Source organism: Malaclemys terrapin, chromosome 8 (assembly GCF_027887155.1).
Source record: "Malaclemys terrapin pileata isolate rMalTer1 chromosome 8, rMalTer1.hap1, whole genome shotgun sequence".
NCBI classification, from domain to species: domain Eukaryota; kingdom Metazoa; phylum Chordata; order Testudines; family Emydidae; genus Malaclemys; species Malaclemys terrapin.
The window spans coordinates 44,073,009-44,097,698 of record NC_071512.1 but is presented as its reverse complement, the minus strand read 5'-3'; the positions used below and the strand labels follow the sequence as shown (position 1 = coordinate 44,097,698).

The 24,690-nt window shown below is 42.2% G+C and overlaps 1 protein-coding gene across 2 annotated transcripts in view; it reads left to right on the top strand.

Annotated features, from left to right (window-relative positions):
* Positions 1 to 24,690, top strand: part of TEDC1 (tubulin epsilon and delta complex 1) — a 205,628-nt gene that overhangs the window by 31,395 nt on the left and 149,543 nt on the right. For both annotated transcript variants that reach the window (XM_054038539.1, XM_054038538.1), the window contains exons 4-5: positions 15,776 to 15,946; positions 21,924 to 22,022. In XM_054038539.1, the coding sequence (XP_053894514.1) occupies positions 15,776 to 15,946; positions 21,924 to 22,022 (270 nt within the window). The remainder of the gene's footprint in view (positions 1 to 15,775; positions 15,947 to 21,923; positions 22,023 to 24,690) is intronic.

The window sequence follows — 24,690 nt, the reverse complement described above, 5'->3', positions numbered from 1 at the left end:
TGTTTTAAAGTAAAATAGTTAAATGAAATATTAAAAAAAAAAAAAAACCCCCAAAATTAAATCGACTATATTAGCCAGGTCAATGTGAGGAACTTAAAATATTGGCTTCTGCAGCTAACTCAGTGGTCTTCACCTTCATTTTCCGATATGTTCATAATCTGGAAAAGAAAAACAAGCTTTCCTGCATTTTCAGGTCCATAACGATTTCTCAATTTGGAATGAGTTAGTCCAAAGGAAGAAAATATTCTTTCTACGCCAGCAGAAGAAGCTACTGCTGTTAAAAGTGAGATTATAACTTCACCAGTCTCTGAATCCAAGAGCTTAAGTGACTTCCACCAGTTCACTGGTGTGACTTTTTCTTTAAAACATCATCAGCAAACATATATTTCTTGAATGGTTAACCCTTAGCTCTGAAGTTTATTATAGTGGGCATTATGGAGGGATGATTGCTGGATGTCCATGTCATAGCCAACTCTTCTTCTTCTTCAGCAGTTAAGTTTGACCCTGGTACCAAGTATTGAGAATATTTGCAAGAAAATGAGCTGGAGATAGTGCTTGTCCCATTTGTTTTTTTAATGCTTGTAATTTAACTCTGTCATTGCATATTTCTCTTTTTAAGATCTTAATCAATACCTTCCAAATTTCAACAGTATTAGCAATAAAACAGCTATTTCCCTGAATTTTGTTCAAGGCTACAGAAATGGGCTTCAGGGTACTCCGCATGTGTTCAACATTTGTCTTAAGCCCAATGTTGAGAACTTTGGCTGTGACAATGTCATCTATTTTTTCACGATTTTGTTCAAAGACTGCCATCAGATTAGGCCAGTTCTTGATATAGTGCTCTGCCACTGGAAATTTTATTTGTATTGAGATGGTCCCAGTAATTAATAACCTAACCTGTACCATATTACAATATACCCCTCCTATGCTATTAATGTTAATGCCTCTTGAAAGTACCTGAGAACAGTTAAATAACAGATGTGGTAGGGTACTGTACCAAAGAGAGATGTACTAGGATATCTAATAATAATAAATGCCCCATTAGGGACTTGGAAATTTACCCTGCCCCTATCCAGCTTTCAAATCACTTTCATGTATCCAAATTGCTCAAAGGGGGCTGCTATTTGGCTAGCACAGCAAAGAGCACAGGTCTCTAGGAAGAAAAGAGGCTTATGGGATGGTACAAATAGTGCAGCAACAATTTTGAATATTCTTAAGGGCCAACAACATGATGAGAAATTAGGGCAACTAGAAAAGGCCACTGGTCTTATTACTGGAGCACAGCTGACCCAGGTGCAAGCTGGAGTTGGTGAATTACATGTTGTTTCTGCCCTTAGTTCAGTGACTCAGGAGCTGTTGGCAGAGATGGTATTGAAGATCACTGAGGCAGGAAAGGAATTGCAGTGGGATCGGTCATGTTCAAAGATTCAGGATTTCCTGAATGACCGGCTGATGGCCATTCAGAGTGATCTTGAGCATGAGGTGTGGCCTAGTGCCCTTACAGATACCTCAGGAATGCCATCTGATTTGTGGCCCTGGAGACATACTTGAAGATTTTCAGGATGGAATTGTATATACTCTCAATGCTCCTCCCAAGCATATGGGCCGGTAGGAGGGGTGTGGGTTCCCACATACTGAATCCTGTCGGGTACATGGGGAGATGCCTGTGGGACTGGATTATTCACCGTGACATCTGGGAGATTAGACCACCTAGTATGCCTAGCCAAATTGTTGTTAGTGCTCCTGGAATAACACCCGATATTTGGATTGGAATAGGGACTCAGTGGACATTATGGCCCTTAGAACCCCTCCAGCTTCAGTGCGTAAGGAAATTGAAGCAAGGGGAAGTTGTCATAGTGTTTGACAAAGTTTGTTGGGAAGGTATGGAACAAGGAATTACCCTGACAGGACATTTGCTGTTCCAAGCTAATGGTAGCTGTGTATATGTTAAAGCCACCACTTTGCTAGACATGTATTTTAATCTCACCACGGCCGCAAGAAATCACATTATTTATTGGCCAGCAGACAAAGCCCTACAATTAGATCTCAGGTATCAGATTTCTTTTAATTAGACCACTTTGATACCCGATCGGTTTCAAAATTTACGCTCACTCCTACCAGAGGTTCGGAAAATTTCTGACTTACAGGGTCAAATCCATGTGCTTCAGAATATATATCAAATTGAAAAACATGCTTTTCATACAGCCTATAGAGTGTCTACTTTGTGTACTAATTATGATGTAATGTGCTATGTAATTAAGGCAATGAAACAAACCCAGCATATTATTACAATGGGGACATTAATGCTTGTATTGCTTTTGTTTAGTCTAGGAATATGTTGTTGTTGTTGTAAGGGATGTACTAACAAAAATACCTTTTATGTTCACACTAATCATGCATTATCATTATATCCAGTTAAGATTTATAGGCTGATTCTGATCCTCCTGAGCTAGAAACAGAAATACAAGGCTTGATGCAATTGGAGGTATAAGAATGTTAGTTGTGCTAAAGGAAGCACAAAAGCTGGGAGTGTGGAAGCAGGGAAAGAAAGAGAGGGTTTAAGTGCAGCCATTTAAGTGTCCGAGACAGAGCAACTGTTCTGTCAAGTCTTAGCCTAATATCGCGAGACCTGTAGAAGCAGGGCTCACGTCAGAAGCGAGTGGAAAACAGCAGAATAGTCAGTGTGACCTAGCCTTGAGATAACGATGTTTGAGAAGAGAGAGAGAAAATACTGGAATAGTTAGGAAATAGCCTAAATAAAATGCAGATGTTTTTAATTAATGCACGTCACAAAGAGGTATAAATGCTTGTGTGATTTTGCTTGTACTTTGGAGAAACTGAGGCAGAGATGCTCTCTGTAAGCTGTGTTCTTCCCTTGCAATTGCATGTCTGGAATAAAGCTGTCTCTGATTTTGTTGCTTCCAACCTGAGAGTGGAGTTCGTTTCTTCCACACAGTCCACTACTGAGTTTCATCACACGTCTTGTGGGAGAGTTAGCTTGGTTCCTCCCACTTTTTACAGAGCAGCTGCTGCAGAAATATTTTGCAATTTAAACAACATTAGTCTTTATTTCTGGAACACTGAAGACTTTGGCTAGAAGGTGCATCAGATGATCACTGCAACTGTATGTTATTAGTTTGGGACTCTCTTCACTCTCTCCTAAATTTCTTCTCGTCTTTGATACATTTGCAGCATTGTCTGTGACCAAGCTGCGTATTAGACCTTCGAATTTTTTTGCACAGTTTGTTATAGCTTTTACTGCTACTTCTTGTAAGTATTCTGCTGTGTGTGTATTTCCTGATGTATCAATTGTTTCTGTAATGAAGACATTCCCTTCTTCTGTTGTCACACAAGCACATACAACAGGATCATTGTGGACATTGCTCCACCCATCAAGACTCAGGTTAACAATTTCACCCTCTAGACTAGGGATCGGCAACCTTTGGCCCGCGGCCCGCCAGGGGGCTTACCCTGGCGGGCCGGGCCGGTTTGTTTACTTGCCGTGTCCGCAGGTTCGGCTGATCGTGGCTCCCACTGGCCGTGGTTCACCGCTCCAGGCCAATGGGGGCTGTGAGAAGCCACGGCCAGCACATCCCTTGGCCTGCGCCGCTTCCCGCAGCCCTCATTGGCCTGGGATGGTGAACCGCGGCCACTGGGAGCCATGATTGGCCGAACCTGCGGATGAAGCAGGTAAACAAACCGTTCCGGCCCACCAGGGTGCTTACCCTGATGAACCGCATGCCAAAGGTTGCCGATCCCTGCTCTAGACCTGTTGCACACTGCTCAATTTCTCTTTCATACACTGTATCCAACAATTTGCCTCCGATATCTGCTCTGTTGGGTGGACTGTATCCTGGTCTCAATGACTGAACCATGTAAATAAAGTGTGGGTTTTCAATCATATGGAAAGGAGAGTTTGTTGCATAAACAAACCGGGCAATTTTTTAATCAATTACCTCTTTATTGCTGGTTCTGATCACAAACTTAACTATGGTTAAAAGAACGAGGAGTACTTGTGGCACCTTAGAGACTAACAAATTTATTTGGGCATACGCTTCCATGGGCTAAAACCCAATTCATCGGATACATGCAGTGGAAAATACAATAGGAAGATATATTTACAAAGGAAACATGAAAAAATGGGTGTTGCCATACCAACTCTAACAAGACTAATCAATTAAGGTGGGCTATTGTCAGCAGGAGAAAAAAAAAACGTTTGTAGTGATAATCAGGATGGCCCATTTCAAACAGTTGACAAGAAGGTGTGAGTAACAGTAGGGGAAAAATTAGCATGGGAAAATAGTTTTTACTTTGTGTAATGACCCATCCACTCCCACTCTTTATTCAAGCCTAATTTAATGGTGTTCAGTTTGCAAATTAATTCCAGTTCTGCAATTTCTTGTTGGAGTCTGTTTTTGAAGTTTTTTTGTTGGAGAATTGCAACTTTTAGGTCTGTAATTGAGTGACGAGGGAGGTTTTAGAGGGTGGGTTTTAGCCCATGAAAACTTATGCCCAAATACATTTGTTAGTCTCTAAGGTGCCACAAGCACTGCTCATTCTTTTTGCTGATACAGACTAACACGGCTACCACTCTGTTACCTATGGTTGTTTTCTTTTTGCTACAGGTGATATACTGTGGCTATGTGACATACATGATGTAACTCTGAAACTATAGAAAATGATGGTGATCTTGAAGGTCTTCAGAATCCTGTATGTTGCAGATGGATTCTCCTAGACAAAATAAGTCAATGCAGTTATTTAATTATTATTACCATACTGCTCATTTAGTATTACTCATTGCATTCACTGACACTCAGTACTACTTTACTGAAATTGTAAAAGGAAGATTTGCCTATTTCAGCTATTTATTTTTTATCACAACTGCATCTAAAATAATAGTACCATAGAGTAACAACTATATTTTTTGCTCAAACATGAGAATTCAAGAATAGTCCAGAAGGAAGACAGGCAGTCCTTAAGAAAGAAGTATGAAATAAAAAAGTTTACCATCCTGAAGATCCTGCATGTTCAGATATGTTCCTTTCATCATCTTCAACGCAGCTTCCTCCTGAGAAGGAACATTTCTCATGATGTTGTTTCATTTGGGCAACCAGGCCTTGCATTTCTTTTTGCACTGTTTGCATTATGCACACATGCTTGTCTTATCCACAGGTAGAGGAACTTCATTAAAATATTCCCCAACTGGGTCTCTTTTATGGTCTGCTGCCATTATAGGTTTTCCCTTCTAGAGAGAGAATAGGATGGTAGATCTCAAAACAATGAAGGCTACACTCAGAAAGACCTCAAGACTTCTCGAATATGCTGCTCATACAGTTTCACTTTTGTTTCTACTGCCTGTCCCTCCTTTCTCACATTTATCTCCAGACTTTTTCTCCTTGTCCAGATCTATTCCACCCCCAACAATCTTCTATTCACTGAACTTTTTGACACTTTTTGCACTTTTAGAGAGAGGTAAGGGATTGACTCTGTGTACACAAATTTGCAGAGGGACAATAGGGTTGAGGTCTCTTATTTCTCATCTCTTTATATTATTTATTAATTTATTTAAAAACATGTTTGCTGTTAACAAGCATGTTATCTCTGGAGACACAAATCCACAGTTTGAGAACTGCAAAACTAAGCATCTCTGCTGGTATCTTCTGGACTGAGTACTGAGTCCCACTGGGTAGATAGAAAGATTAACCTAAATAATCTATACAGAAGCCCCGTGACCCCCATAAGATTGGGTCCCTAATCCATGAACTATTGGAGATATCTTTGAGCTATAATGTATCTTAATTAAAACTATGTTTAGATAGGTTTTTTCCTCAAAAAGGATTTTATCAAAAAAAATCTGATTGTTTTGATGTTTTTTAAAAAATTGATTTTTATCCACCCTGGTGGTATCTGAAGGAAGTAGCTAGTTGTTTGTGTATGAATATGGGAGCAGAGAGTTCACCTTTGGATGAATTCTGCACCTTTACTGTGTAAAGCCAGTAGCAAAAGCACGAGGCAGCTATCCCAGGGGGGTGGGATAGCTCAGTGGTTTGAGCATTGGCCTGCTAAACCCAGGGTTGTGTTCAATCCTTGAGGGGGCCACTTAGGGATCTGGGGTAAAATCAGTACTTGGTCCCACTAGTGAAGGCAGGGGGCTGGACTCAATGACCTTTCGGGGTCCCTTTCAGTTCTATGAGATAGGTATAGGTATATCCTTGGATTCCTTAACTCACCAACAGATGGCAGCTCACAGTCACAAAAGAGCATCTCAGCCTGTTTTTTACAGCAATGTGGAGAGCAGAGGTCTTTGAACTTCCCATTGCTTATAGAGGATGGGGTTATAGAATATGCCATTTTACCAGCACATAGGTTTATTGATGGAAAAGCTGTGGAAACATGAAGAGGTGGTATCTGTGAATTAAAAAGGTAAGGAAAACTACAGGAAAATGTGGTGCTGCCACACAATGCAGAGGTTTCTGTGAAGTGCTGCAGACAACAGTGTATTGTAAAACAGATTACCTCGAGTCCCTTGGGATCTCCCTGAATCTGTTGTATTTTGCAACAATTTCCAGTGTGAAAAGTAAAGGTAATGCAGAGTTGGATATTGGGCAGCATTTGATTAGGGGGCCCAATGGGACAAGGTATAATAACGGGCATGACAATCCCAGAGTCCTACACCTCAGGGCCAGGGCACCAATCTCTTAGCAGCCCAACTTGAATAATTAGCACTAAGAAACACTTCCCATATCGTGTATTATTGCCTGACTGCAAATATATTTGCCCACGTTGAAATGTACAGACCGCCAGTAACCCACTTCCTTCCTTTCCTGACCAAGCAAGGGACGCACCCCACCCATGTACTTATTCACTATACCAATACTGACTTGGACTCTAAATAAATTCTATGGGTGGCGTACCCGAGATCATTTATCCACTGACATCTTAAAAACTCCCGCACCCCAATCTGAATCTGTCCTGGTTATGTACTATGTATATATCTTATGAATCTTGTAACTGACACTTGTAATCCCTCATAACCCAAGCCTGACCCCATATGTACTATACCTTCCCTCTTAACTTGTGTAAACATTAACTTTAATAACATTTTTAAATCTGTTCTGTGATGAACAATTTATATAATTTAAGGCCTTGTTTTATTTCTCTTCTAGCCTACTCCAGTAACACCATTGTTCTTTGATTTTCTATAGAGCAAAGAGGACTGCTTTGTCTGTTCCCAATGGTGTGGTGAGGGTTTTTTGGTGGGGAAGGGAGGTAACAGAGCAAAATTAATTTTTGAGCAGGGGGAGAATGGAGGGAAAAATGTTTCCTTTTTAAAATAATTGTCACACACGTTCCTGTGAAACTTGAATGGTTGAACTTTAAAATATTGGCATGTAAATCATTCTGATTGAGAAGAATTTCCATGGCAAAATATGAAAACAGTTCAGTTGGATATCAGCTAGGCCAATTAATAATTGGTTACTGTGCATGGGCACAGAAAAGTCATTAAGTGTGAGTGTTCATTAGTACTAAGTACATGCATGAGCAATAATCTAAATATGCATCTATTAAGTGGTCACCTTTCAACTCATCAGTAGTCACCAGTCATCTTTTAAGGACTAAAGACAGCTGAAGTTGTTTCATAAGTGACACTACTTTGTTGCCAGTTTAAATGCTCATGCTGCTGTAATCATTTACGATGGTTTAAAGCATTAGGGCCTGTCCAGCTTTTGAGGTGGCTTTTGTTTTTATCATTGTAAAGATTTTTTTAACTACAAAGAAAATCATGGTCCTGATCCAAAGCATGTCTAGACTTCTGCCTGGGGTGACATGCTGTTATCTGCCTGTGGTTACTGACAGAGGTTTAATAATGTGTTGTGCAGGCACAAAATATATTTAGATCCAGCCAAGTCAGTAGTTTATAAATGGTCCTTGGCATCCAGAGAGCCTTAAAAGGGGCATGGTTCCTTTCATATGGGAAGTGTCTCTGGTGCAGAAAGTAATCCTGAGAGGGCCTGCGTTGTATCTCTCTCAGTGTGAATAGAATAGCCCTTCCAGTAACAGGAGGTGAGCCGCTTACAGCAGGACACAGATGGGGATCTTTTGTTTAATGGACAAGTGCCGGTTGTCATTTTTCCAGGGTTGTGTGTGTTTATGTGAACCCACCAATAAATAGACTACGAAGCCTGTAACAACACCTTCCGTTTTGAGACAGAAGATGCTCCAGAAGTGCAGTATTAAATGAGGGTGAGACTAAGGGCCTCATTTGAGATTCTGTTGGACAGTTGCCCTCATCACAGGCATCCCAGTTATTTCTAGATAGTCTAGTATACAAGGATTGGACAAATGCTGTATTGGTCAATCAGAGAAGACTTAAAAACTCTGGTGAGGGGATTGACGTGCTTTGATGCAACTTAGGTGCTGTACACAAGCGGCATCATTCCATAGTTTGGGTGAATGAGTCTTTTTTTCCCTGAGCATCCATCAGAGTAAATAAAGACAAATGTTCATTATATCAAACATTTCATTTTATAGGAAAAGAGCTTTTCTGATATGTGATTGAAGGGAAGTTTCCCACTGCTGTTTTGTTGCAGTTCAGCTTGGGGAAGGATAGTTTGAGTCCTGAGTGGCTGCTCTTGCTATGTTTTCTGTGTTGCTGACAGAATGCTCTGCCCGTTCAGCATACAGCACTGAATTTGCATGAATGTCTATTGCTAGATAGATAACTACATAGTGATATTAGAAGCAAAGGCTTTAGCTGGGGTCAGCATTTTAGTGATTTCTCTCTGTGGGAGAGCAGTAAATAACCCTAGATTGTAGAGATGGGCCTGAAATTGAGGTCACAGTCTAATATCCAAGGGCTCTCTTCCTTTTGGTGTTTACTTATGTCAGGCTACATATTCCATAGCAGGCCTAGACATTTCGTAAAGGAGGTGTGAAATAAATACTAGGAATAGAAAGCTTCTGTTGAAAAATGCAGTGGCTTCCTTATTTTAATATTATTAAAACAGGTTGCTACAATAACATTTAGCTCCATGTAGTGTTTCTGTCACTGAACTTGCAAGGCAATTAAATCTAATACCATTCTTTCCTTAGGTAAACCTCCTGGGAGCATCATGAGTGGTGTTCTGAAATCTCTAATACAGGTCCTTTGTAAAGACTTGAACAGGGACGGACTTCACCTGAGGAGGGAAGGAAATAGACTTCTGGGAGGAAGGCTGGCTCATCTCATCAAAAGAGCTTTAAACTAGGAATTTGGGGGAGACGGTTGGGAGATGTCCAGTTAATCTCCACACCAGATTATAACATTGAGAGGGAAGACAATGTGATAAGAATGGATATAGCCAGGGGGAAGAGATTGGACATAAGGAGGAGGGGGAGGATGGATACTAGACTAATAGGTCATACTAGCAGTACAGTGTCCATAGCAAATGGGATAACAAATGTGAGAGAGGCCAAACGGCATAAATTTATACACCAATGCGAGATGCCTAGGTAACAAAATGGAGGAATTGGAGCTCCTGGTCCGAGAAATGAAACCGGATATCGTAGGAATAACTGAAACGTGGTGGAACGGTAGTCATGACTGGAGTACAAGTATGGAAGGGTATATGCTGTTTAGGAAAGACCTAATCAAAGGTAAAGGAGGGGGGAGTAGCATTGTATGTCAATAATGAGGTAAACTGTAAAGAAATAATAAGTGATGGAATGGATAAGACGGAGTCTGGGCAATATTCACATTGGGTAAAAGAACTACTAGAGCCTCCCCTGGGATAGTGCTTGGGGTGTGCTATAGACCGCCGGGATCTAGCCTGGATATGGACAGAGAACTCTTTAACGTTTTTAGGGAAGTAAATACTAATAGGAACTGTGTAATCATGGGAGACTTTAACTTCCCGGATATAGATTGGGGAACAAATGCTAGTGACAATAATAGGGCTCAGATTTTCCTAGACATGATAGCTGATGAATTCCTTCATCAAGTAGTTACTGAACCGATGAGGGGGGATGCCATTTTAGATTTGGTTTTGGTGAGTAGTGAGGACCTCGTTGAGGAAATGGTTATAGGGGACAACCTTGGCTCGAGTGATCATGAGCTAATTCGATTTAAACTAAATGGAAAGATTAACAATTAAATCGGAGACTAAGGTTTACGATTTCAAAAGGGCTAACTTTAATAAATTAAGAGGACTAGTTAGGGAAGTGGATTGGACTAACATATTTAGGGATCTAAAGGCGGAAGGCGCCTGGGATTATTTCAAGTTGAAGTTGCAGGAACTGTCGGAGGCCTGTATCCCGAGAAAGGGAAAACGGTTCGTAGGCAGTAGATTTAGACCGAGCTGGATGAGCAAGCGCCTCAGAGGGGTCATTAAGAAAAAACAAAGTGTACAGGGAGTGGAAGATGGGAGGAATCAGCAAAGGTCAGAGCATGTAGAGATGGAGTGAGAAAAGCCAAAAGCCGTGTAGAGTTGGACCTTGCAAGGGGAATTAAAACCAATAGCAAGAGCTTTTATAGCCATATAAATAGGAAGAAAACAAAGAAGGAAGAAGTGGGACCGCTTAAGACTGTAGATGGAGTGGTGATTAAGGATAATCTAGGCATGGCACAATATCTAAATGAATATTTTGCATCGGTATTTAATGAGGCTAATGAAAGGCTGAGGAATAGTAGAAGCGAGACTGATGGGAATAAAGGAGTGGGGATTGACATTACCGTATCCGAGGTAGAAGCCAAACTCAAACAGTTTAACGGGACTAAATTGGGCGGACCGGATGATCTTCATCCGAGAATATTAAAGGAACTGGCACGAGAAATTGCAAGCCCGTTAGCGATAATTTTTAATGAATCTGTAAACTCGGGGGTGGTACCGTTTGACTGGAGAATAGCTAATGTGGTTCCTATTTTCAAGAAGGGAAAAAAAAGTGACCCAGGTAACTACAGGCCTGTTAGTTTAACATCTGTAATATGCAAGGTCTTGGAAAAAATTTTGAAGGAGAAAGTAGTTAAGGACCTTGAGGACAATGCCAATTGGGACAAATTACAACACGGTTTTACGAAAGGTAGATTGTGCCAAACCAACCTGATCTCCTTTGAGAAAGTAACAGATTATTTAGATAAAGGAAATGCGGTGGATCTAATATACCTCGACTTCAGTAAAGCATTTGATACGGTACCTCATGAGGAATTATTGGTTAAATTGGAAAAGATGGGGATTGATATGAAAATCCAGAGATGGATAAAGAACTGGTTAAAGGGGAGACTGCAGCGGGTCGTACTAAAAGGTGAACTGTCAGGTTGGAGGGAGGTTACCAGTGGAGTTCCTCAAGGTTCGGTTTTGGGTCCGATTTTATTTAATCTATTCATTACTGACCTCGGAACCAAATGTAGGAGTGGGCTGGTAAAGTTTGCGGATGACACAAAGTTGGGAGGTATTGTCAATTCGGAGAAGGATCGGGATGTCCTGCAGGGAGATTTGGATGACCTTGTAAACTGGAGTAATAGTAATAGGATGAAATTTAATAGTGAAAAGTGTAAGGTTATGCATTTAGGGATAAATAACAAGAATTTTAGTTATAAGCTACGGACGCATCAGTTGAAAGTAACGGAAGAGGAGAAGGACCTCGGAGTCCTGGTTGATAGCAGGATGACTATGAGTCGGCAAGGTGACGTGGCCGTGAAAAAAGCGAATGTGGTCTTGGGATGCATTAGGCGAGGTATTTCTAGTAGGGATAAGGAGGTGCTGGTTCCGTTATACAAGGCACTGGTGAGACCTCATTTGGAGTACTGTGTGCAGTTCTGGTCTCCCATGTTTAAAAAGGATGAAATCAAACTGGAACAGGTACAAAGAAGGGCCACTAGGATGATCCGAGGAATGGAAAATCTGTCGTATGAAAGGAGACTCGAGGAGCTCGGTTTGTTTACCTTAACCAAAAGAAGGCTGAGGGGGGATATGATTGCTCTCTTTAAATATATCAGAGGGATAAATACCAGGGAAGGAGAGGAATTATTTCAGCTCAGTACTAATGTGGACACGAGAACGAATGGATATAAACTGGCCGTGGGGAAGTTTAGGCTTGAAATTAGACGAAGGTTTCTAACCATCAGAGGGGTGAAATTTTGGAACAGCCTTCCGAGGGAAACAGTGGGGGCGAAAGACCTCTCTGGCTTTAAGATTAAGCTTGATAGGTTTATGGAGGGGATGGTTTGATGGGATAAAGTGATTTTAGTCATTAGGTCAATAACGTGCCATTGCTGGTAATTAGCAACAATGGTCAATGATGGGATATTAAAAGTTACTACAGAGAACTTTTTCCAGAGGGTCTGGCTAGAGAATCTTGCCCGCATGCTCAGGGTTCAGCTGATCGCCATATTTGGGGTTGGGAAGGAATTTTCCTCCATGGTAGATTGGCAGAGGCCCTGGAGGTTTTTCGCCTTCCTCCGCAGCATGGGGCAGGGGTCGCTTGCTGGAGGATTCTCAGGGATTTGAAGTCTTTAAATCATGATTTGGGGACTTCAACAGCTGAGTCAAGGGAGAGAATTCTTCCAGGAGTGGGTGGGTCAGCTTTTGTGGCCCGCATCATGCGGGAGGTCAGTCTAGATGATCATAATGGTCCCTTCTGACCTTAGAGTCTATGAGTCTATAAAAAACAGGGAATGCAGAATCTAGTATAATGTTTGTAACCTAGTGAGTTTGAGGATATAGCTCCTTGGCAGCATATACATTTGATGCTTTAATATGTTATATACAGCTATGGGTGTTCCCCAAGCTAATTGTTTGTGTTGTCAAGTTTATGAACTGCACTGCTGTTTTTATACAATTTCATAGTTCAGTAGCCTCTGCTAACATTAGCAAAACCATGTGAGCCATAGGCTGCTGTTCTGTTTAGATGTGTTTGCCAAAGTTATTTAGTAAAGAGGCAACAGCCTTGAACTTCTGGACAAGGGGGATCCAGGGAAGGTGACCTCATTTCCCTGTTGGCAAAATGGGGACGTTGTCTGTCTGTTTCCATAGTAAGCACTTATAATTGAACCACAGAACAAGGGAAAGACCCACAGTACTAGTAGGTCACCATGCAGTCAGACTAGCTTTTTTCCATGTTTATTAATAAATATACACCTGTACAGTATTACGGGGGCATCTTAGCAGATGAGGTTAAGTTAGGCTTGCACTGTGGTTAATTCACCTCTTAAGATTGTGTTGAAATTTACGTTTAAGACAGGACTAAAATCTTTTTTTTTTTTTTTTTTTTTTTTTTTACGATTTGCAGTTTTAGTTTAGGCCTGAAATTGAAAATACATTCACCCTTCATGGACCAGTTGAATTTTTTTACAAGATGTTACTTGTTAACATTGAAGACTCTGATTCAGGAAAGCACATGTGCTTAAATTCCATTGGAGTCAGTGGGATATAAGCACCTGCTTAAGTGCTTTTTGGAAATGGGGTCTTAACTTCAGCAGGAGACACTTTAAAATGGCCCCCTTTAAAGAAATTTATCTTGGGGTGACATCATTTGCGGGGGTAGGGGGGCTCTCTTCAGGTACAGAACCACAGTTTCTGAAGGCGCAAATATTCTCATATGCACACATCTTCATTACTGCTTTGAATAATCTACATTTGAAGAATTTATGTTGTAATTAAGAAAAATTATTAATGATTATTGTATCTAATTATAATATTAGTCCAGGCCATGTCAAAAGCTCAAGTCTTTCTTAATCATTGTAATTGTGACATCAGAGATAATCAATCATCGTTCCTCCCTAGTTAATTTGCATGCTGCAGTTGTGTTGGTTGAAATGAGTCAGAAAGATCTCATGGACATGTGGCACAGTCCTCATCTGTATGAGGGGGGCACCAGAATTTGCCCACACAATAGAGTAATCACAGGCACACAGAGACCCCTGCAGCAAGGGGTAGGTGCCAGAATTATCACACCCACATGGAGCACATGTGGCAGCAGAACTTTTGATCGAAGTGGGATGGGAGGGGAAATAATGGGGCTAAAGAAACCCCTGCAGCTCCTCCTCCTCCCTCCCTCCCCCAAACACACACACACCAAGGAGGCTATGCAAAGCGGGAGCATGGAGAGACAGCCAACTGCTTCTGGAAAATGGCCTGTGGTGCTCTAATTTCTCACATTCCTGTCAGTTATAGTCAAGGTCACCTTGTTTTCTCCTCCTGTTGCACCTTTCCAGGCCCAGGCTGGAGTGGTGAGGAAATCAGGGTGGTGTCTCATCATTTTCCCCTCTTCTTTTTCAGCCTTTTTCAGGTTGTGGACTCTGTTCCTTTAAGAGGGGTTACCTGGAGAGGAAAGGGCTGGGCAAACACAGCCATCAGATTCTTTCTGCTTGTAGCTTTGTTTTTTAAATAAACCCTGATGGTCTGTTAGTGGTTCTGATCCTTGCTAATTTACAAAGCAAGGATGAGGGAAATATTGAGTGCAGCCAACCTCCCTTGCAGAAAGAAACTGTAGGAAGTGAATCATCATAGATTCGAAATTTGACCTACCTCTCCATGTGCAGGAAGCATTCAGAATCCCAGGGTCACCAGCTAATGCTCCCCCAGTAAAGCTGAGACTTCAACTTTTCTTTCAACGTATGTAGAGGTGGAACAGTGCGGAATGTACAGGATCCAGAACACAGAGGTTGATGGATTGAAATAATTTTCTGTTAGCTGCTGCCTTCTTTTCTTTTGGTAGAAGGCAAAACAGAGCTTGGAGAAAATGCTGAGCTTGCCTGCAAGGGCTGAGAAGGGCAAGACACAAGTCCCTTTGTGAGGTCACTGACTCAGCTCCTGTAGCTGACTGGGCTGACATCAGGGTGCAATACTTAGTCAGGTGGTTGCCACACTGACCATAAGACAGAAGATAATTGATTTCTTTCTGGTTTTCCTGTTGCTCAAGATACTCAACAACTACACTGCATACAAATTTTGGATGGAAAAAGCTTTATCTTCCAAAGAATTTTTCTCATAGAAATGCACTGTGCTATCCTGGAGAATTGGGTGTTTCCTGGCATGCAGTTAAATGTGGTTTCTTTGGTTTTCACGTGAAAGCTTCTGCCTTAGAGACAGGGAGGAAGGGACAATCAGCCCGTCAGGTAGGAACCATGCAACGTTTTTGCCCGATAGTATTTTTGGCCGAGCGAAGTTGAGGCTTTACACACAACTTGATGGTGTTTCTCTTTTTGTCTCTATGTAATGTGATAACTTTTGAAAACTACATTTGATCAGTTTCAGGACATGTTCTAGGTATCAGTGGGCAGAACCCTGTTGATTTTGGTGAAAGTTGGAAAATGATAAAAATCTCATTTCCACTAAAATCACACCTTGGTCATTCAGGATACAAGCACGAGGCAGTGGCCTCACAGAAGTCTATGTCAGAGGAGTAGAGTCACTCTGGATAAAAGGATGAGACAGTGACTTATGGGTTAGGGTTTGTGGGCCCCTAATTCCACTTCAGCCAACCTCACCATAGCTGGACCTCTAAGGCTGTAACCTAGTAGAATCACTATGGGTTCTGTGGGTAGCGTGTCTTTAGTGACCTTCAAAATTCTTTTTACTTTCCTCCAAAATACTATTATTTTAGGACATACCCACCATAGGTGCACCTACCTCTCCAACATTTATGACTTGTTTTCAGGGGATTCTTTTCTTTTCTGGTGCTGATTATTTTTTTTGGCTGGTGTTTGTCCTATTCATCCTGTCTGCTATCTACTGCTTAATGACTTGAAAATGTAGACAAAGATTAAAACCATTTTGTTGCTATCTTCTGCTTTTAGTGTGAAGATAATCTCTCTAACAGCTGGAAGGACAGGACCGAAATAGCACTCGAACCTTGTTTGAAAAGAGAAGTAGATGTCCGATATCTCCAGTGGTTAACTGGCAGGCTGCGGTTCCAGTGGCGGAGTTTGCACGTTGACCATCAGGAGCAATGTAAACTCTTGCATAAGGTAAAAATTCTTCTGACTCACAGTGGAATTGTTTCTTAATGCCCTACCAGTAAATCCCAGGTCTGTAATTAACACTGGTTCATTAGTTTTGTACAGTGTTTTATCTACTCCTGTAAATACAAATATATCCCTCTTCAATCCTCTATGCAAAATCCTGAAAAAAACGATGGACTATGTATCATGGCCACAAGGTTATAATCTTTGAGTGGCTCTCCCTTACAGCTTGGCATATTCACCATCCTTCCCACCAAGGTAGGTTCCCTCTGTATTTATCAGAACATGTCTGAGCTTGTTCTTCATGTCCTCCTAATTGGGAGCTGCTTGGCCAGGACAGAAGTGCAGGTTACTCATACAGACACGCAGAAATGTAATGCAAGATGTCCACCTCTCAATTTTTTATTCAAAGTGTTGGACACAACTTTAGCATCAAAAGTAGCAACAATTGGAAAATTAAATACAATTCTCCTCTTCTTAAAATAGTAGTGAAAATCTGATTTAAACCAGGAAAGCTAAAGCCATTCCAAATCACAGAGTGGCAGTAGCCTCTGCACAGTCAAGGTTGCAGGTTATTTTCCATTTTAAGCTTGATTTTTGCATGCTCACCTGAAATTTGCAAACAGCTTTGAGCATCATTGCCTGTATGGGTAGAAAGGAAGTCTTAGAGCCACAACTCCCAGTTGGGAGCATTGATGGCCATGGACGGAAAAATAAATATCTAAAAATACTTTCACTAGTGAAAGACCTTTTTTATATGCTTGGATAACTGAAATAGAGCCACTGGGAACCTCCATAAAGTCTCTGAGGCTATAAATGAGCTTGAGAAATTGCAGCCCAAAGGGAAGCTTTTATCAGAAAGTTCTGAAAGTGAGAACAAGAGGGTTTGAATGAAGATGCCTTCTCAGCTTTAATGACTATATATGGCACTACAATCTTAAGACTTTAATGAGTTTTTATTTTGTTTTTTAAATGAATTTATCACTAGTGGAAGGTGCCTGACTGAAAACCTGGAGACTGAAGTCCTTCATGTAGCATTGATTAGGTACTGCGTGTGCAGCAGTGAAGAACTTTTACTACACACTGCCCATTATAAATGTGGCTCAATCCTGACCTGGAACGAAAGAGGGCAGTTTGTGCTTCATGGCTGATTCAAGTCCTTGACCTCTGTACTGAGGTCCACAACAATAACCATAATTCACCACCAGATGTCAGGGCAGAGCTCATCCTGACTCTGCTTACATAAGGATGGATTTGAGCTGTAGTATTCAGTGCTCCGTTAAAAGAACAGGAGTACTTGTGGCACCTTAGAGACTAACAAATTTATTAGAGCATAAGCTTTCGTGGACTACAGCCCACTAACCATTAACAATATTACATGTGCTCTGATACCTAGGCACTACAGTATGAGTTAAGTGCAGAGTAGCAATAACAGTGCGCTGTGTTCTGGATAATTGAAAGATAAAGTTCTAAATGCCTTGTAACAGTGCTCTATTACATATATATATATTAATGCTTAGTAGTTAAACATGGTCACAGAAAACACTATATATGCACAAAAGGGTCAAGTTGCAGCTGCTGTGTGCACCATGATTGTTTATTTCCTGGCCCCCCTGGATGCGGAAATATGCCATACCATTGCATTAATATAGTTTTTATCATCTAAAATAAGCTGCCATCTATCAAAAGTTTGAGGTTTTTGAGGAATTCCATTTGAAAATCCAGCTGACCTAATATGATTTGTATATGAGATCTTACTGTTGTGGTATGGTATGAAACCACAGACACCACATGCAAAGGGGGGGTGTAATGTTTTTTGTTGTACTGGCAGATTTTCAGAATGATGGCTCTACTAAGTTATAATTATTGCTTTACTCATTGTGTTTAATAACTTATGAGGATATGTATCTTGAATATTGAACAGAATTTATTATCGCTGATGATAATCTATAGTTTTAGCACACTGGTGGCAACTTTCTACAGATTTCAGTATGTTAATTCAAACTGGTTCTGACAGGCTAGTCTCTGTGTTTGGAGTGTCATTCAACAGACTCTGGGTATGCACTTTAAGTTCATTCTGGTTTTAGAGATACTAGTAATTCTGGCAGTGTTCTGCATGTTAGGAATAGGAAATATTGCTGGAAACCATAATATGGCTAAAGCAGGAAAGGACTTTTTAAGTGTGTCCATTGTAAATTTATATGGAATTGTTTTTAAAACTGATTTTTTTTTGTTTTTGTGCCAGAATAAGTATGTGAAAAGAAATATCAGAATTTTCCTGAATTTCAGGAAAACATGATGATTCTCTGTTTGGTATTGTGAGGTATCTCTGTATCTGGTAAAAGGCTCAGACAGAAATTGCTATTGAACTGGAAGAGGGGCAAGTTGTGATCACAGAGGTAAATTCTATTAATTCAATAAGGTGTCAGATCATGGATTTACAAAATTGGGTACCTGCTCAGAATATAACCATGTCTATTTATACACCAGTGTGAGAAAGTTAAGATATAAACTTGGTAAATTAGAATGCCAGGCACTCAACCCTATGCTGCTGCAACTTCCTTCTGTTTTTATCCATGCTAGATAGATTAAAGCTAGCATGCATTTGTCTACCTGAGCTGCAGTCACACACTTTGGATTTCAGTATAGACAGACCTTTAGAGAGGAAATGTGATATCTCATAATTAGGGCCCTACCAAATTCAGGGTTCATTTTGGTCAGTTTCACAACCAGGTGCTTTTAAAATTAGTCAGTTTCATGTTTTCAGATGTTTATATCTGAAATTTCATGGTGGTGTAACTGTGGAAGTCCCGACCCAAAAGGTAAGGGTGGGAAGGTCACAAGGGGGATCATGGGATGCCACTCTTACTTCTGCCCTGCTGCTGGCAGTGGCACTGCCTTCAGAGCTGGGCAGCTAGAGAGGATGGCTGCTGGCTGGGTGCCCAGCTGTAAAGCCAGTGCAACTGCCAGCAGAAGCAGAGAAGTGAGGGCACAGGGTATGAGGGGTGGGTTGCCATAGGTCCCATTTTCCTGGCAGTCTCCTGCCCCACTGGGGGGATGACAGCTGGAGCCCCCTGCCTTCCCGTGTGGGGGGAGGCGACTGCTTGAGCTGTGGAGCTTCCTGCAGCTGGAGGAGATCCCAGAGGTGGGTGTGACCTGCCCCAAGGGCAACCCCTGCAGGGAAAGAGGAAGTTATCTCCCTCCCCATCCCCAGAGGACTAGCAGCTGGAGCCCTGTGCAGGGTTATAGATTAGATTTCACGGTCCGTGACACGTTTTTCATGGCTGTGAATTTGTTAGGGCCCTACTCATAATACAGGGACAAAGGGAAGTGAGCAAAACTGAAAGGAGCAATGTTGCACATTATTAAGGACAGAAGGGTTATGATCATCTAGTCTGACATCCTGTATAATACAGGCTATGGAATTACATCTGACCATTCCTGCATCAATCCCAATAACTGGATGAGCTAGAGCATCTTTTATAAGGATACATCCAATCTAGATTTAAAGACTTCAGGTGATGTAGAATCCACCATATCCATGGTAAATATTCCAATGGTTAGTTACCCTCACTGTTTTTAAAAAAAGTGTCTTATTTTTAGTCTGAGTTTTTCTGGGTTCAGCTTCTGGCCACTGGATCTTGTTCTGCCTTTGTCTGTTAGATTAAAGATCCCTCTATTGTCAGATATTTTCTCTCCAAGTAGGTTCTTCTTGATAATGATTAAGTCCCCTCGTCCACTTCTTTTGGATAAACGAAATAGATTGAGCTTCTTTACTCTATTACTGTAAGGCAGATTTTTCTAGACCTTCAATCGTTCCTAAACCTGATGAAAGGAAATACTTTTTCACATATGCTGCACAATTAGCCTCTGGAAATTCTTACCACAAATTATTGAGGTCAAAAGCTTAGCAGGATTCACGAAAGGTTTGGACATCTATACAGACTAGACCACAAGACTATTTAGTTATAGTAGTAAATATTTAAAAGAAGTGTACTGAAAGGGTTCAGAGCATAAACCAGCTTCAAGCAAAGGAACTTTCCCTTGTGGACAAGTTATCACATAACTGCATTTGCAGAATTTCTTGTATCTTCTGCTGAAAGATGTGGTGCTAGCTACTGTCAGAGGATGCTGGGCTGGGTGGACCTGGCCTCATTTGGTCTGGCAGTTCCTGTGGCAGCACATGTTCCCCACATGCTTTCAGCAGAGAGCTTGGAACCTTCTGAAACGCAGCGCTCATTAGAGCAAGGTTATATGAAGAGCTACTTTCTTGCCACTCCAACCTATTTTTTTCACTAGCAGCTTAAAAATAACTCTGAGTCCCCCAAGATGAATTTATTTTTCTTGCAATTGTTTCCCTCTTTCAGCCTGATGTTGGGCTTTAGTAGTAATGGCAGGCATTATATATAAAATACACTACCATAAGCCTCCTTTATAGTGTGTTTAAAAAAAGGAGGCGTATGGTAGTGTATTTTATATGTAATGCCTGCCATTGTGCCATCTTATGGGATTCAACTTGTTCTGTGGCCCTGTGTGTTGTGGGTCTGTTACCTCCCCAAGAAGGTGTTAGCCCAGAAGGCAGAGTTTAAATACCAGGTCTTCTATGGCAGAAAAATGTCTATTTTGGGCAAATGTGTGCCCTGTTCCTGATGCCTGTTGGAGGGGCTCTTCTAAGTCCTGTTTAATCTGTGTACCCTTCTGCCCAAGAGCCCAGGAAAACTGTCTTTAGGCTTTCACGATGAAGGAATTGCTTTGACCCTTTACAATGGTACCAATGTTAGGTCCATTCCAATCAAGTACTCCGACTTGGTTGAAGACCCTGATGTCCTTCACGTCGCTATGTCCTAAGATCTCTTTGACGTGACTTTTGACTGATGAGAGGTCAGATCTGAATCCTAGTTCCAGAAAGCCTAAGGATTTGGTGCCATAATACATCAGGATGGAGGAGAGTCCAGAACTGAATAAAGGGAAGGAAGCAGCAGTGACATGATTTAGAGTGAGAGAAATGCATTTGGAGCTGTTTCTTTTTTAAAAACTTCCGCACAGACCTGTGTGTTGTGCCAGAGGATTGCCACCAGAAGTGAGTTTTGAAAAAGGAATACCAGAATCATGTTAAGTTTCAAGGAGACAGGATAATTAATCATCAATTTAAAATATTTGTCAATCCCTAAGTGCATGATAATAGTAATATTAGAACAAGGGAAGAAAAGCAACTAACATTCTCATGTCATGCGGACAGTAATATTAATGAAATGTGAAAGATTGTATGACAAATGTGCACTAGTATCTTGTCTGACAGCTGCAGTTATTACAGTAACAAAGGGATCAGCATTGAATAGAGGGAATCGCTTTTTATTGTTCCCCTGACTAACTTGGGAAGATTCTTCCCCATATAATTGATGATGATATCATCAAAACAGCTGGGGCAAGTTTCTGGCAGCATCAGTAAAGAGCTAGTTATGATTTACAGCAAAGATTTAATATACCTAATGGCATTTTCTGCATTAAGGGAAGAGATCAGAAGCTATACATTGTGTATAGCTCTAACAGGTATGTGTGTAAATGTGTTAATAACTTTTTAATGCTTTACAAATATTTTAGGTGAATTCTGTTATGGGATAAAAGTATTAGACCCTGAAACACCTTGGGAAGTGAAGCCCTCTGACTTTAAACCAGGCAGCAACAGTGGAAACTTTAGCATGCCACCTGGCTAACACTGCTGACATAATGAGACCATTTTATGAGTAAGAAGGTTTACTCCGCAGGGTCATTCAGCCTTGGTTTCTAGGACACTGTCACAAACAGGGCCAATTCAGCAAGTGGCAGTTGTGTGTGCACCTGTCTGTTGGGAATTGGGTCATGACCACCAATTCACTTCATGCAAGCCGCCAAGGAGCCTTCAGATAGTACCATCTTTCAGTCATTAACGACCTGGTCTGTTTATATTTATTTGTATCTGTTTATCTAATTTTGTCTGTTTCAGATTCATTCTTACACTAGTGGCTGTCATATGGATCAGACCATTGGTCATTTCTCTGTCACAGAAACCGATCTCATTAGACAACCAGATAGCTACAAACAGGTAATGCTGTGGTACTCGATCATGTTTTGTACTCTGATGCTCAACAGTCCTTATACGCATACTGGTCTACATTCCACAGAAAATGGCAGTTTCTAACATATTTTCATCTTTAACTGCCATGCTGGATTGCCCATTTTTAGATGCTGAGCTTCCAGCATCAGACACTTCTGGGAATTCCTCTTGTTCTAAGTTTTATAGTCATTCTGAGATAGTGGAAATTAAGCATGGAAGTCTTTCCCGACGCAACTGATCAGCTTCCTGTACCCGAACAAATGAGGACAAGGCAGGACAAAAATTATAATGAAAATCTCCAGATCACTTTATTAACAAATATGGGAGTAGGTGACTACAGGTGTTTTCTGTTTGTGACTTCTGTGTTTCTAGGACATTTGTGGGCCCGGGGGAGTCCCGTCTATAATAAATGGGGGCTTTGGTTTTGTTACTCATTGCTGTAACTGGTTCAGAACGACAATAAGTATGTTCTAAGGATAATCTGATATGAAGCTTTTAACACCTTGAATGTCCCTTTCATTATCCTATCACAAACTTGCATATGTAGGAAGTCCTGGTGAAGGCTGATGCTCTGTACTTTCAAGGGACCTAAAATTTGTCCTGTCTCTGCGAAGTCTTTGTAATTCTTTGTGTCTCTCCTTCCTCCTCAAAACAAAGGTTTCAGTGCAAAAAGCTAGCTGCCTAGTATTTTTGAGCAGCTCTTCAGTAACAAACTAGTGTGCAGTTGCCAGGGCAGAACCATTTCAAATATCAAGTTTCCAACTGGCTGTTATAAGCAGTGAGCAAAATAATGCTCTATGAAAATTAACAGAAATACCTTTTGTCACACTGTCTGGAGTGGCTCACGCCCGTGAGTGCCTACCTCAGGACAGACTGTCCAAAGAAGGGCAGACATCCCAAACTGGTGACATGTTCTATAATTAGATTTCACCAAGCCAGTATCAAATGTGAACTACTGGGTCACTGTAACAGTCTTACCATGGAATCATAGACAGTCCCCTTTCACAATCTAGTCTGTCTTGCCACCCAGGCAAGCTGAACTATGTGATAAATGGTCACTTACACCAACAAACACAAATATTCCAGGCTACACCCAGTCCCAAGAGACCAGTCACTCACCCAGGTCGATTTACATCCTAGATCTCACACCAAAGACAATGCTTGTAGCCAATTCTGTAGTAAACTAACTAAAGGCTTATTATCTAGGAAAAAGAAATGAGAGTTTTTAGAGGTTAAAGCAGGTAAAATATATGTACATGTGAGTAACAGTTTTTAATTGCAAATGGTGGCAGAGATGTAGTAATCTGCTAGTTCTTCTTCGAGTGCTTGCTCATATCCATTCCATTAGGTGTGCGTGCGCCGCGTGCACGATCGTCGGAAGATTTTTACCCTAGCAACACCGGCGGGTCGGCTGTGGAGCCCCCTAGAGTGGCGCCTTCATGGCGCTGAATATATACCCCAGCCGACCCGGCGCCCCCTCAGTTCCTTCTTACCGCCCCTGACGGTCGTTGGAACTGTGGAGCGCGGCATAGCTGTCCTCCACTCTCCCTAGCTTACTTAGTCATTCAAAGTTATAGTTATAGTTGTAGTTCTAGTGTTTATAGTTAAATAGTTTTAAAGTTGTTATAGTTGTTATTGTAGTTCAGGGGGTTAAGGGGGTCGTCTCCCCCTTTCTCCCCCGGCCGCGGGCCCGGGCTCATGCCCAACGCTCCCGGCTTCAAGCAGTGCGCCTCCTGCGCTAAGCCTATGCCAACGAGCGACCCGCACGACTCCTGTTTGAAGTGCCTGGGAGAGTCCCACCAAACAGACAAATGCAAGATCTGTAAGGCCTTCAAACCAAGAACCAAGAAGGAGCGGGACTTTCGGCTCAGGCAACTCCTAATGGAGGCGGCACTTAGCCCGGACACTCCTTCCACGGGCCAGACTCCGACGCCTAGCACTTCGGTGCGCAGTGCCCCGGCGGCACCGGCTATGACGACCACGCGAGTGGCGTCAGACAAGCCTCCCCGGCACCGGACCTCGTCGGCACCGCAAACACAGCAAGTGCCGCGGCGCCGGTCATTATCCCCAGGGCATAAAAAAGCCCATAAGACGGGGACGTCCGTGCCGAAGACGCCGGCTCCCCCAGTGCCGGGGGTAGAGCCGCGTCCGCCGGTGGAGCAACGGAAACAGGCGCCTCCAGCACCGTCGACTCCGGCGCCGAGGCCGTCGAGTCCGGTACAAATAGCGTCTCCACCGAGGCCGGCGGTGATACAGTGTCTCCCGTCGACTCCAGAGACCTTCGCGGCGGCGAGAGACTTGATAGCTCTCACGGAGCCGGCACCGCCTCAACCACCGGCACCGACTGTACCGTTGACTCGCCCGGTACAGTCAAGAGGGAAACCTGCCTTGATGCGCCCTCCATCACAAGGGCTGGAACCTCGGCGCCGATCCAGGTCCCGAAGCAGGTCCCCACGCCGCTCGCAGTCCCGGCACCGAATATCGTCTCGGCACCGGTCGTACTCGCGGCCAAGATCTTCGTCGCGGCACCGGTCTACGTCTCGGCACCGCTATGATCGTCGGCACCGATCAACGTCGAGACGTAGTTCTCGGCACCGCCACGCTCGACGCTCGACGTCGAGAGGCCGCTCCCGGCACCGGGCATACTCTAGGTCCT